The sequence below is a fragment of the Sphaeroforma arctica genome (genome assembly GCF_001186125.1).
Source record: "Sphaeroforma arctica JP610 unplaced genomic scaffold supercont1.121, whole genome shotgun sequence".
Taxonomy (NCBI): Eukaryota; class Ichthyosporea; order Ichthyophonida; genus Sphaeroforma; species Sphaeroforma arctica.
The window spans coordinates 71913-84238 of NW_014040437.1; the positions used below are offsets into that span (position 1 = coordinate 71913).

Consider the following 12326-nt stretch of genomic DNA (forward strand, 5'->3'; position numbering starts at 1 on the left):
CATATATATACCTCAATACACCTCTATATAGTATTATGATAGCTTTATATACTTTCATATGTATACATATATATCCTTGTCTTAATAGTTACATCTGTTGTCTAAATTGTTCGACTCGTAAAATTATTTACACACCGTGGTCTTCATTTCCTTACCCTATGGGAACCGGTTCGAGTAGACAAAATCCTAATAGGCCCACGGCAATATCAATTTGTGCACGCACTAGCGCACTCTCCTGATTGCCAGCCATATCCGGTCTATATGCAGGAACCGATTCACTAAATTACTATAGCTATTCCATTGAACTGTCAGGCGGTGAGTCGTGCACACTGTTGTATACGAGATGTTGTGACTTGTGAGGCATTTGAAACAAGATATCTATGCATATCAGGACCACTGATAATCGTTACATTCCATATATGCATACCTTTCAGGGGGAGACACTGGAATGAGCCAGGAATGTACCTTATATCACATTTGTTATCGTTCCGATCTGACGATTGGTCATCCATCTTTTGATTTCCCATTTACGACAGCGATGTAAATAAAAACAGATACATACAATGCCGACAAAAAATAAATAGAAACATGTGCGCGGTCATGTGAAAATAAGAAACCCTATGAAATGTGCACCGGCAAGCTATCCATAGCAACAAATGCCACAATTACACGGAATTGACGCTGGCTGAGTCTAGCTCTGAGTCTGAGGTTGCTCAATCGTCTCGTAGTGCATTTTTATCGTATGGTGATATGCATCCGGTAAGCCTTGAATAGTAGCAACCGATTAAAAGTAGTGGATATTCAGAATTCCAGATATACGTTGGCGAAATCAGACGAATTTGAATTTCTTCACCCCTCTTCACCATGCGGACATGCGTTGTGTGCGACAGCAAACCAGCGACTTGTCAGTGCCGTTGTAAAACTAGGGCTTTCTGTTCGCGACAGTGTCAGGTGTGTTTAATCGTTACTAGTCTACCTGTGATGGCAGTGTATCGTAAGAACTTCAGCGTAGCCGTGAATGCATATGCAGAGGAACCCGATCATATCACTTATACAAAAAATAACTGGTATTACCATGAAGCATAGCTTATAAGGCCTAGCACTTATAGTTGTATACTGTATGTGAACTTATGTTTAATTTTGTTACGATTTTGATTCTGAATGCTCTAGCTCTGTGTAGTTATATATGCAGGTCCGGGTATGTGCTTGTGTACGCAGTGTATTACTCACTAATGTGCGGAAAATCTCGTTCTCTTCAGTTTCACTGCCAGAAACCTACTTAGGCCGCATAGTAGTTAATCCGTGTCGTATCTTCTGTATCTTTACCTTGTAGGTAGAAGACTGGAAAGAACTGGGCCACAAAGGTCGCTGTCCGCGGAAGAGGAAAGTATGCCCTGAGGTATGAAAATTACAGGTTATATCGCTTATGGAAATTACGAACTCTATCGCTTTGGAACAGCGCAGGCTCGCAGATGATACTTTTTGATAGACAATATATATCACATCTGCAGCATAACTATAGTCTATGCATAACTACAGCCTAAGCATAACTATAGCCTAACGGTCCATAAATTACATATCTGCTTCCGAAAATATTTTGAGTGGGGTTGATATGGATTCAATGTTCACTTCTATCAACATATTGAGACAGAGCATCTTATTGCCGGAGGTTTGTTGTGTTGTGTGGGGCAATCCATTTAATACGTAGTATAGATACATCACAACGGTGAACAGAATAGCCTCTCTGTCGAACTCTGAAGTTAGCTGTATTGTCTGCATAGCTGGTCTTGGTGTCCACTGTTTTATATACACTTTCTCGACACTCGGCCCTTCACGATGTACTGGTGCACGGTCTAGCATTGTGGCTTCAGGTTACTCGCGATTGTATGCTTATTGTTTGCGCAACTTCCTAATTGAATCCTCTAATGTTTTGTTCCATCCGTAGAAGGGCTCTACACCGCGAAGTCTCCTCAAGGCGGGGGAACCGCTATCTAAGCTTGTGAACACACAGTATGTACCTGTGAATACGGGGATGCCTGTGATTGCAACAGCAACAGCAGACATACTTTACAATCCGCACCGTCAAGTGGGCGATAAGAATACTTCAGATGCATACGACAGCACGTGCAAGGCCTGTGTGGGATCTGGGTCAGATGGGCTGCTTGTAGACATTCATAAAACCAGCCCATACACCAAGTCGGCTGATAGAGCAATGGGAAAGGGGGATCGCGTCGTTGTTGTAGACTCAGTCATATGCACAGACCCGTATTGCCAAATACCATGCAAGGAGTGTACACAGGCATGCACGGATGTAGCGTGTCAAATGAAACAACTACAACAACCACAACAACCCGGACAACAATACCAACAGCAGCCGAACACCAAACAAGTGGGGCGACACAACTACAATCGGGGCGGTGTGGAAAAGGTCAACGTTCGAGTGGTTGGAAACGTCTTGTTGCATGATTCCGAGTTTGCGGTGCCAGCGAGTGTGTTTCCGCCGCTCAAGACAGGCAATGCCACTACAACGTTAAATGTGAGCACAGACACCAACACAGCGATATACACACCACACGAGCTGTCATGCGTACCAACGGGACTGGGCACCGACAGCACAAAGAGAAATCCCGATACACTGAGCCTGACGCACAATGTGTCGGTGAAGAAGTTCAGGCGGTCGCCACTGGATGCGATCCAGAGACATGTTGGGTTTGCCCAAAATATGATTTGCGAGACAAACCACCGCGAGGGCCCGAAATTCACAGAGTTAAACACAGGTACGAGTACAGGTACACTTTCTAGTGTGAGCCCTACAACTAGCAACACGGGTGAGAGCAATCCAGAAAGCAAGGAAAGCACGTGCTCTCCAGGACCTGAGTGGTCGGACGGTGGTAGCGGTGGTGGCCAGCCAATCAAATTGCAAGGATCGGGCCAGCATGCATGCCATTGGACAGGTTGTGGGTGGCGGTTCCACAACAAGTCTGGACTCGAGAGGCACCAGCGAATACACACCAAAGAAAAGCCGTACAGCTGTCCGAAGGAAGGGTGTGACAAAAAATTTTCTCAGCGCCATCATGTTAAGGCTCACTGTGCATCCGTGCACGACGAGGTCAAGGCGTGGCGGTGCTCTATGGACACGTGTGGCAAGAGCTTTTCGCGCAAAGAGAGTCTCACCAGGCACGAGCGTACGCACAAGTGAAGTGAGATGCAAGCGGGTGCAAGTACTGTGCTGTGCTGTGCCGAGAAGGGGTGTGCGGGTGTTACAATGGGGTCGTCGCCTGTAGAGTAGATACTCTGTCGCATTGTCGCCTGTACCAGTACGCACGAAGAGTCGGTCGCTTATCTCCATAGGTCGCCACACATGGCTTCGGGAGCATGGGCGTGTACACGCGTGTTCGCAGCTGCGCATGGGCGCTCGATGTAGGCACACGGCCTACGGCTGTCTGATCGATATGGCGAGTACGTGATTAGAAGGGGTGCGGTGTTCTACTGAATGTGGCGGCAGCTGATAGAACCAGTGCTCGCACACAACAGTACTGTAGGTTCTGATCAATGTGTATAGAGTGGTTGATGCTTTAACTAAAGCGACACGTGGTCTTGGAGATACTGGCCAGTAGTCAGTACTTACGCGACCACACTGTGCACAGATAGTGCACTTGGCACAGGATATCACTCATGCATATTCTAGTACCTCGGAACGAGGCCGAGAGGAACGATATATGTGATCTCAACAATGGAGTGGAGTGAGCGCCCCGTCTTCACAGATCCTCGGCATGTGCAATAACGTACGTGATGAGCTGAGCTGACTAATAGCTCTACAACACATAGTCGACATTCATACAACCAAATATCATGGTGATGTCACCAACATAAAATTGTAATATAACTATATAACCTGACAAAGTCTGCTTTACACCATTAAGGTGTCATACGTTGCCTCTTCATGTGATTTACTCGATTTGCCTCCTTGTGCGCATGTTGTGTAGGTAGTGTTTAAAGTGTTTTAATCAAACCGAACACTTTATAGGGATACTTTGAAAATTTATGTGTTGTGTAAGTAGTGTTTAAGGTATTTTAATCAAACCGAGCACTTTATAGGGTTACTTTGAATATTTATGTGTGCAAGTCCAAGTAGTTTAAATTCTATAAGCCAGACAGACATTCAACAGTCGTCGCACAATCCAAACTGGCTACATACATACAGACATCAAAGTATCAACACTGATAACCCCTATCAAATACAAATTTAATTCACACAAAATACCGGGCCGTAACACAACTAGCGAAGATTTTCACGGCATAGCCGCGTTATAACTTTGATGTCACCGCATGCATCGAAGTAATGGCAACGTCCCTGTGCATACTAATCCCTTGGGGCTGCTGCATACCACCTAGCAGCCTTACTCCGTCAGACCTTCTTAAATAGATAGAAGTGTGCCTGCTTCGTGTACTGAACACCTTTGCCCAGTGCAATCAAGTAGTCCGTCGACACCTGCGCTTGCACCTTCGCAGATTTGGGCACAAAGTACTCATCCAGGTTGTTCGTGAGTATCTCATACTTCCTTTCCTTCACACCTGTACTAACCGATGTTCTATGACTAACTGATTTGCACTCGTCTGTTGTCTCTGATACGGAAGTATCATCATCATCTCCATCTATACTTTCTGCACACTTCTGGTTGACAACACCCACTAATTCGTAGTCCCTGTCCAGCGCTGCAACACCAGCGTCGCCATGGCTATCATTGGCCAGCAGGAGCCCGCCCCTTGCCAAATAGGGCTTACACGCTCTACCTACCAAACCAGCATACTGCGAAATCAGCAAATCGAAACTATTCTCCGGCTCGCCGATTTTGGAAGTATAATCCAGTCCATAGAATACGAGGTTACAAGGTTCGATATATTCCTTGCGCGTGTGTACAAATGCGTAGTTTTCAGAAACCTTGAAGAATGCCTTGGCACGCTTATCATTGTCGACGTAGACCATATCCGGGATTACAAACGAGGGTGTCACATGTACATAGCTTCCAGCATACATGGCACGTTTAATAGCGTACTCGTGAGCGACAGTACGGAAGAGATCAAGACGTTCTTCGCCCTTTTTAGCGAAGAAATTGGTGTACAAATCGGGGATGGCTATCACTACACGCTTTGCTTTCACAGCTGGCGTTCTTTTTGCAGTTTTAGGCATGGTAATGGTTGTTGTTTGGATTGATAATCAAATAAGCAATGGCGTCTGTATTATCACAAATTCGAAGCACAAAGACGTACAGAGTCCACTGTCTATAACGTCACACCATTAATAGCTGCCAAATATTATGACCCAGTGTACCTATACATACAACAATCACCCAAGAGTTCCAAATTGCGAAGTTGTAACTAAATTACAGAATGGCTGAAAGGCACCATTGTATAGTACACTTCATGGGTATTTTGATTGTGTTTTCATATCATCAGGTTGAACTTCATGTTATTAAAATCGATTAATATAATACAAAGCTATAAACACTACTAAGGAGATGACAGCTTAAGTGCAGGGAAAGTATCGTTGTATTCTGTGCATATCACTTTAAGCGTCTAAATTCATTTCAGCAGCAGCAGCCTACTATTTAGATAAATACTCATTTACTCGCGCTATGTACGCCGGGCTACTGTACGACTGTACATATGTACGACTCAGTGACAGTCTTAGAAGTGACAGAACCACACAGGAGAGCAGCTGAGAAGACCAAAACGCGTTAAAAAAGCAAGCTTTATTCTAAATTTTCATTGGCTATCATGATATTCTGCAAGGCGTCTTTCATTAGGCCAATGTTCCCAATCCCAAAACGCGATGATATAAGGGGGTCTTTATCTGTGCAAAAAAACATGATGACAAACAGACGGCAAAAATACAATAAAAAACAGGCGAGGTTTCCGGAACTGTAGGAGTTCATTTTACTCCCGAGGGAATTCCCGTCTCGAGAGGTCCGGTGTCGATTAACAAGTACCGAACCTCACCTTCTAAAAAAGGACTGTGACGATTGTGGACTTTGGTCTGTGGTCTGTGGACTGTGGTCTGTGGACTGTGGAGTGTATGGGGCTATGAGCTCTCTTCTAGAGAGAGAGAGAGAGAGAGAGAGAGGCACTGGACTGCTGGATTGCTGCTCTAGCCCTTTAACATTCACCTATATTTGGTTTTCTCCATCCATTTTCGTCCTCTTTTGTGTAGATTGTCTTGTTGTTGTCAAAAGAACACGAAAGAGGAAACAGTTCGGTAGTCAGAAGTAAATAGTAGAGGGGTACATATGCTCTAGAAATATATATATATAGATTATAGGCACTGAGTATTACCGGGCAGACGGTCCTATATCCTCGATCTTTGCAGGCCATAATAGTGTGACCAAGTGGTCCAAAATCCAAATTCGCCAGAGAAAGGGCACATTCCGGACACTTTCATTGTACATTGCTTTCTCGTTGTGAGTTTGTGACCCGTGACACCGAGACGTGTCAAAACGAGTAAACGACAGTATCACAAGAAGAGAGAGAAGAAAGAAAAAATCATCAACATAAAACAATCTTCCATCTGATGCGCGATTGTGCGATATGAAAAAATATACTAAACACGAGAGCAGAAGGTAGTTGCTGAGCATAACGGTCACACGTATACAGCATACAGAGTATTTAGTAGTTGCAAACTAGCAAGGACAAAAAATGCCTTCTCTCCTTAACAAAGTCGACCCTGAGGGGCTCTTAGAGTACTCGGTAGTCTTCACCGACCGTGCCGTGAACCACATGTCCGCCAACTTCCAGCAGGTAATGAATCAGATCAGCACCACGCTAAAGAAGGTATACAATGCAGAGACAGTGGCGGTCATCCCAGGCACAGGCACCATCGGCATGGAGTCTGTTGCACGTCAGTTTGCGCAGGATAAGAAGTGTCTAGTTATTCGCAATGGATGGTTTTCGTACAGATGGACGCAGATCTTCGACATGGGACACATTCCTAGTGAACATAGCGTATACAAAGCATCGCGTACAGAGGACGCCCACCAGGCACCTTTCCAACCATACAACATCGACGAGATCGTCGCGGTCATCAAGAACGAGAAGCCCAGCGTTGTCTTTGCCCCTCATGTAGAGACTTCATGTGGTATGATCCTGCCCGATGACTACATCACAGCTGTCGCTGAGGCCACGCACAGTGTAGGAGGTATCTTCGTGCTGGATTGCATTGCCTCTGGAACTGTCTGGGTAGACATGAAGGCAACAGGTGTAGATGTGCTTATCTCTGCACCCCAGAAAGGATGGAGTGGTACACCTTGTGCCGGTTTGGTGATGATGTCGGCACGTGCGACTGAGTTGTTGGAGACCACCACTAGCTCGAGTTTCAGCATCGACCTCAAGAAGTGGGCACAGATCATGCAAGCGTACGAGAACGGAGGCCACGCATACCACGCTACCATGCCCACAGACGCACTGAGATGGTTCCGGGATGTTATTGTAGAGACTGAGGAATATGGCTTCGACAAGGTGAAGGCTAATCAGATTGAGCTAGGTAAGCGTGTGCGTACATTGCTTGCGTCCAAGGGCTTTAAGAGCGTTGCCGCCGAAGGGTTCGAGGCACCCGGTGTGGTAGTGTGCTATACCGACGACGCGAGCATCAAGAACGGAAGCAAATTCAAGGCCGCTGGTCTGCAGATTGCCGCAGGTGTGCCCCTTGCTTGTGATGAGCCTGCTGACTTTCAAACGTTCCGATTGGGTTTGTTTGGCCTGGATAAACTCAAGAATGTCGACCGCACGGTCTCGAATCTCGAGGAGGCACTAAACACGTTCGCTTAGATGGAGTGCGTGTTGTGAAGTAGGTTATGATATAAAGTATGTATTTATATCAAGTGTACAATCTGGCCGTGGTTGCGCTGTACACGTGCGAGCCATCGCCTCTAAATATATATTGTAGCAAGGCATGATGAATCAACCTACTCCCTACTTTCGAGGATTTTTACTACGCTTATTGTACCGGTGGGCACGCCATATGTACTCAGTGATGGTTGTTTGACCTGGTGTTGAGGCCCGACCCAAGTATTCTTGACAGCAAGTGTGTCTCGTTGTGTACGAATGTATTCAGCCGAGTTATATTCTATTCTTGTAAACGTAATGGTGTGAGCAATATCCAAAGCTGTTCGACGCTTTAAAACAACAATGCCATCTCATCTCGAAACTTATCTCTCAGACACTTATAATAAAGCTCGGCCAGATGAGACCATGTCAATCGCTAAAGTTTATTTCCCGGTATCTACTGAGAATTTGTTCCTGTTCCGGTGTGCATATATATATATATATATATATATATAGCTGCCCTGTGCCACAGGCATCCACTCAGGAAGCGTTTCTGTCCCGGTGCACATTTATATTTTATACCACATATGCTGCGATTTACATAGTCTTCTGAAAATTGAACAAGAATACTATTCGATTTAACACAAGCAATGAAATTTCGAGAACTTAAATTTTTTGGCACGGAGCAAGTGGAAGGAACCCGCCTGCCGTCCAGAAGTGCGCTTGTCATTCGTCTACAAAAATTGGTTTGTGGCATACACATTCTTGTGACAATCCTTATGGACTATATATTTATTTGAAATAGGCTGATACCACCGATAAGCTACATATGATAGGACTCGACATTTGTATCCCACACGCACACTGGATTTACGAATATGAACAAAAGAGCGCACCAGGGACAGATCACGCGCAGAGAAGATCGAGGTGTACGAGGAGGGTATAGGGCAATCGAAACTACTGGTAGCACGGTGCATATGGCCAGCTGCGTGTTAGCTAGGGTCTACTGTATGATAGAGTTCCCATAAGCGTGTCCGTTTGGGATACATTGTGCATATCTTTTGTGACCGACCATTTGGGAAGGCAGTACAACAGGGTATGGACTAACAATCGCTCATCGGCTGTGCAGCTAGTACACAGGCTGGCAACGCCTACTGTGAGCATAGTACAGCCGGTCAAACAGAATAACTAATCCAGCAATAATGAAGTACGAAACCCTTTCCGAACGGCTATAAGTGTTTCTAGCAACTGCATCATGCCTAACATTCTGAATATCACACCCCTATACTAGCACGCTCCCACATATGTGCATGGGCACTACAATAAAAAAATACTACTGCGTGGAAGCGGACAATACGTTAGTTTAGTTTATTGGCGTTGTCCAGGAGCGTTCAGCATACACTGAGCCCATTTCTGCTTCGCTCGGGACGCAAAAAGGCTCATGCGTGCCTTCCGATCGGCTACTTGAAACGACCTCAGAAGAATTCACACTCAGTACATACGTCTGTCATCGGACTATCGACACATCTGAGATCAGCGGATGTGCCTCTGCCCAAAGCTCAGTGCTACCTTGGTAGGTATGAACATATGTCGAGTTATCAATTGCGATCCCTGAACCATACGTACCCTTATAGTGGTGGCGGCGCCTGTTCCAACATGGCCCATGTTTAGAAAATCTGGACACGGCCACTGCGCAGCAAGCAGTTGACGAGCTCGGGTTGTACTACATAAACAAACGTGCATCGGAGCAAGGCAGAAAGTACAATTTGCCGGCGACTGTGTGCCCTATATTCGACCAATAAACCATACCCTCCGGACTCATCCCTCGGTAGTTGGGCGGGCGAGTTGGCATTTCACAGGCGCATATTGTTACGGAAACTGGACGTGTCGTCTGTTCACTGAAGTAAAGGCGACGTGCCGCGGAGCATGCTAACGTGCCATGCTGTTATTACCATAGTAACGTAGTGAACGTGACGCGATTACCACAGGCAACTGTGAGTAGGACTTAACTAACCACCGCAGTCGATGGGGAATGTAATGTGCTGCTCTGCTGGACTGGCGCACTCTTGCCCAACACAGCATACGTTACAACCTCTGCTGTCTTGTATGTCTCGTATGTATCTGTGGGTTGTTTCGCCCAGAAAATACGTAACCATGCTTACGTGTCTAGAGCTGCTATCTGATAGACGACTGTTCTTGATTCTCCGGTGCGTTGGTTAAAAGTGTACGGCGACGCTCTTGACGTGTGCTCGGCCATATTTTAACGACTAAATACTTTACACTGGTGGAGCATGCGTGCGTGTCCGTGTCTGTAAGTGCCTTACAGTACACCACTCCGCAACCAATGGTCAGTGATACGAGTGATCAGATAAGCTCGGCGCCGAATTCTATAAATAGAACATCCCCCTAAGCCAAGCATCACTCACCCAAGGGCCTCACTTCGGGATCGGGTCACACCAGACGAAGTAGCCGACGCTGCGGTGGAGTAAGTCACATGAACTAGCGCAATACCCCAGACACTCAAGTCCAGAAAACACGCACCTCTGCGATATGTGCGGCAGGACATTAATTGTCCATTCGTCTTCCAAACGAGGACTTGCCTGGCCCAATGCACCAACTTGATATGACCCCGGCCCTTCACAGACTCATCTCCAAACTACTTGACAGCGAAGTACACTCTCAGATAGCACTATGGCCCACAGGAGAATACCCCACGAGCACAATGGTAGCACTTACAACAGGACGATTCCAGTGCGTGCCACTATCGCATCAGATGTCACTATAGGACAACATACAGGATAATCATGATGATCAAAGCCACCGACAGGATCAAAATAGCGTAGTACTGCTTCTTGTCTGTAGGCGCAGAGGGCAGGTGAGAAGGAGAATCGTCAGTGGAATGCGTGGTCATGGCAACTTGGTCTATGAGCAGCACTAGATGGATATCTTGAGCAGAATTACGTCAAGCGTGTACACCGCAAGCACGGAACCCGTAAGCACGTATGTGTAGGTTAACAACTGTTGTCATGAACATCATTGTGCTAGTACAACTAACACAAACACACCTAGACATTGGCATGACTACGCTGCATACTCGCATGCTGGCAGGGCAACCAATACCTTGGTATAGGTATACAGAACTTTAGTCCGGACGAGTATGACCCGTTAATTATCTAGATACTGCTACCATGACACAGGTGAACACTTTATAAAGTGGCATAAATCGGACTCATCACTGACACACTCACATAGTAGCATCAACCAGATTTACCACTAACGGCTTTTAGATAGTAGTAGATAGTAGTATTAAGCAGACTTTTATATAATGCCATTAACCAGACTTACCACTGACCGACTCGAGGATCTTCTCCACCTTGCCCACCACACGTTGCAGCTGACTCTCCGTACGTTCCATTTGATCGTCAAGATCGTCTAACAGCCTACGAGTAGTTGAAGAGCCGTATGTGAGAGAGGGAGGGATAGGCGGTTACATGCACAAGGCGAAATACACTCATGGTTCTATACGTTTTAAGTTGTCACATAACATATAAACCTAGTATTCCATGGTGACCATATAACAGCAGCAAAACATTAAGACCAGGAACAAGCAGAGATACGAAGGCCAGCTAAGTCAGAGATGAAACATGTTGTGCTATTTGAGCATAACCCACATCGTATTGTGCTTCTGGTTGAGTATGGATTGGCCACGGAACGCTTGCACACCCCCCCCACACACACCACGCGTAAGATATGTTGCACGTACGGCGCTGAAGACGGCTATGAACCCCCCAACAGCCATATCCCCATCCCCACCATCCAACGCCAGCGTACAACAGACAAAGTACAAAGCTTGCCCCGGAGATACGAACACAGGCGCAACCAACGTCCTTGCATCTATGTAGCACACTAGAATTGTCGTGGGCATACGTCTATAATAAACTGAAGCACATACACATTGTGGTCGTCTAGTTCGCGTCCGATGTCTTTGCCCAGGGTCTTGAGATTGACCACGGTGTCACCCACCATCTCCATGTTGCGATCTTGCTCCGCCATCTCCAGCTGTACGGAGAATACCATCCAAGGGTAGAAAGATTCTATTAGATCGACCCAACCAACCCATGCTAGGTATAAAACAGATATGTAACATTCGAGGGTACAAGATAAATCGACTAAACTCACTCATATTCGGTATGTAATTGTAAATGACATTCAAGTGAACAGGATAATTGTACTAAACTCACTCAAATTAAGTATGCAAATATAAATAACATCGATAAATCGACTAAACTTGCCCATAATATATACGCGAACGTGCATGTATGTATGCATGTGGGGGGACTATATATATATATATATATATATATATATATATGTGTGTGTGGGTGGGGGTGGGGGGTAGGGTAGTAGTAGTATAGTGTGCACGTAGTCGGTGGTAGTAGTAGTACGTACGTACGTACGTACGTAACGTACGTACGTACCTATAGTAGTAAGTAGTACGTAAGTAAGAC

At 45.8% G+C, this 12326-nt stretch overlaps 4 protein-coding genes across 4 annotated transcripts in view; 2 read left to right on the top strand and 2 right to left on the bottom strand.

Annotated features, from left to right (window-relative positions):
- The first annotated feature begins 658 nt into the window (after positions 1-658).
- Positions 659-3887, top strand: SARC_02646 (hypothetical protein). Its single transcript, XM_014303580.1, has 3 exons — positions 659-951; positions 1334-1399; positions 1946-3887. The coding sequence occupies exons 1-3, from the start codon at positions 865-867 to the stop codon at positions 3197-3199; spliced, it is 1407 nt and encodes a 468-aa protein (XP_014159055.1). The 5' UTR covers positions 659-864; the 3' UTR covers positions 3200-3887.
- A 142-nt stretch (positions 3888-4029) lies between these two features.
- Positions 4030-5684, bottom strand: SARC_02647 (hypothetical protein). Its single transcript, XM_014303581.1, has one exon. It carries the CDS (start codon positions 5189-5191, stop codon positions 4409-4411), a length of 783 nt encoding a protein of 260 aa, XP_014159056.1. The 5' UTR covers positions 5192-5684; the 3' UTR covers positions 4030-4408.
- Positions 5685-6346: 662 nt separating this feature from the next.
- On the top strand, positions 6347-8272 carry SARC_02648 (serine-glyoxylate transaminase). The gene has a single exon (XM_014303582.1). It carries the CDS (start codon positions 6694-6696, stop codon positions 7819-7821), a length of 1128 nt encoding a protein of 375 aa, XP_014159057.1. The 5' UTR covers positions 6347-6693; the 3' UTR covers positions 7822-8272.
- Positions 8273-9030: 758 nt separating this feature from the next.
- Positions 9031-12326, bottom strand: part of SARC_02649 (hypothetical protein) — a 6442-nt gene continuing 3146 nt past the window's right edge. Inside the window, exons 5-7 of the mRNA XM_014303583.1 lie at positions 11771-11877; positions 11164-11258; positions 9031-10674 (exon numbers count right to left, since the gene is read on the bottom strand). Of these exons, the coding sequence (XP_014159058.1) occupies positions 10598-10674; positions 11164-11258; positions 11771-11877 (279 nt within the window). The 3' untranslated portion in view covers positions 9031-10597. The remainder of the gene's footprint in view (positions 10675-11163; positions 11259-11770; positions 11878-12326) is intronic.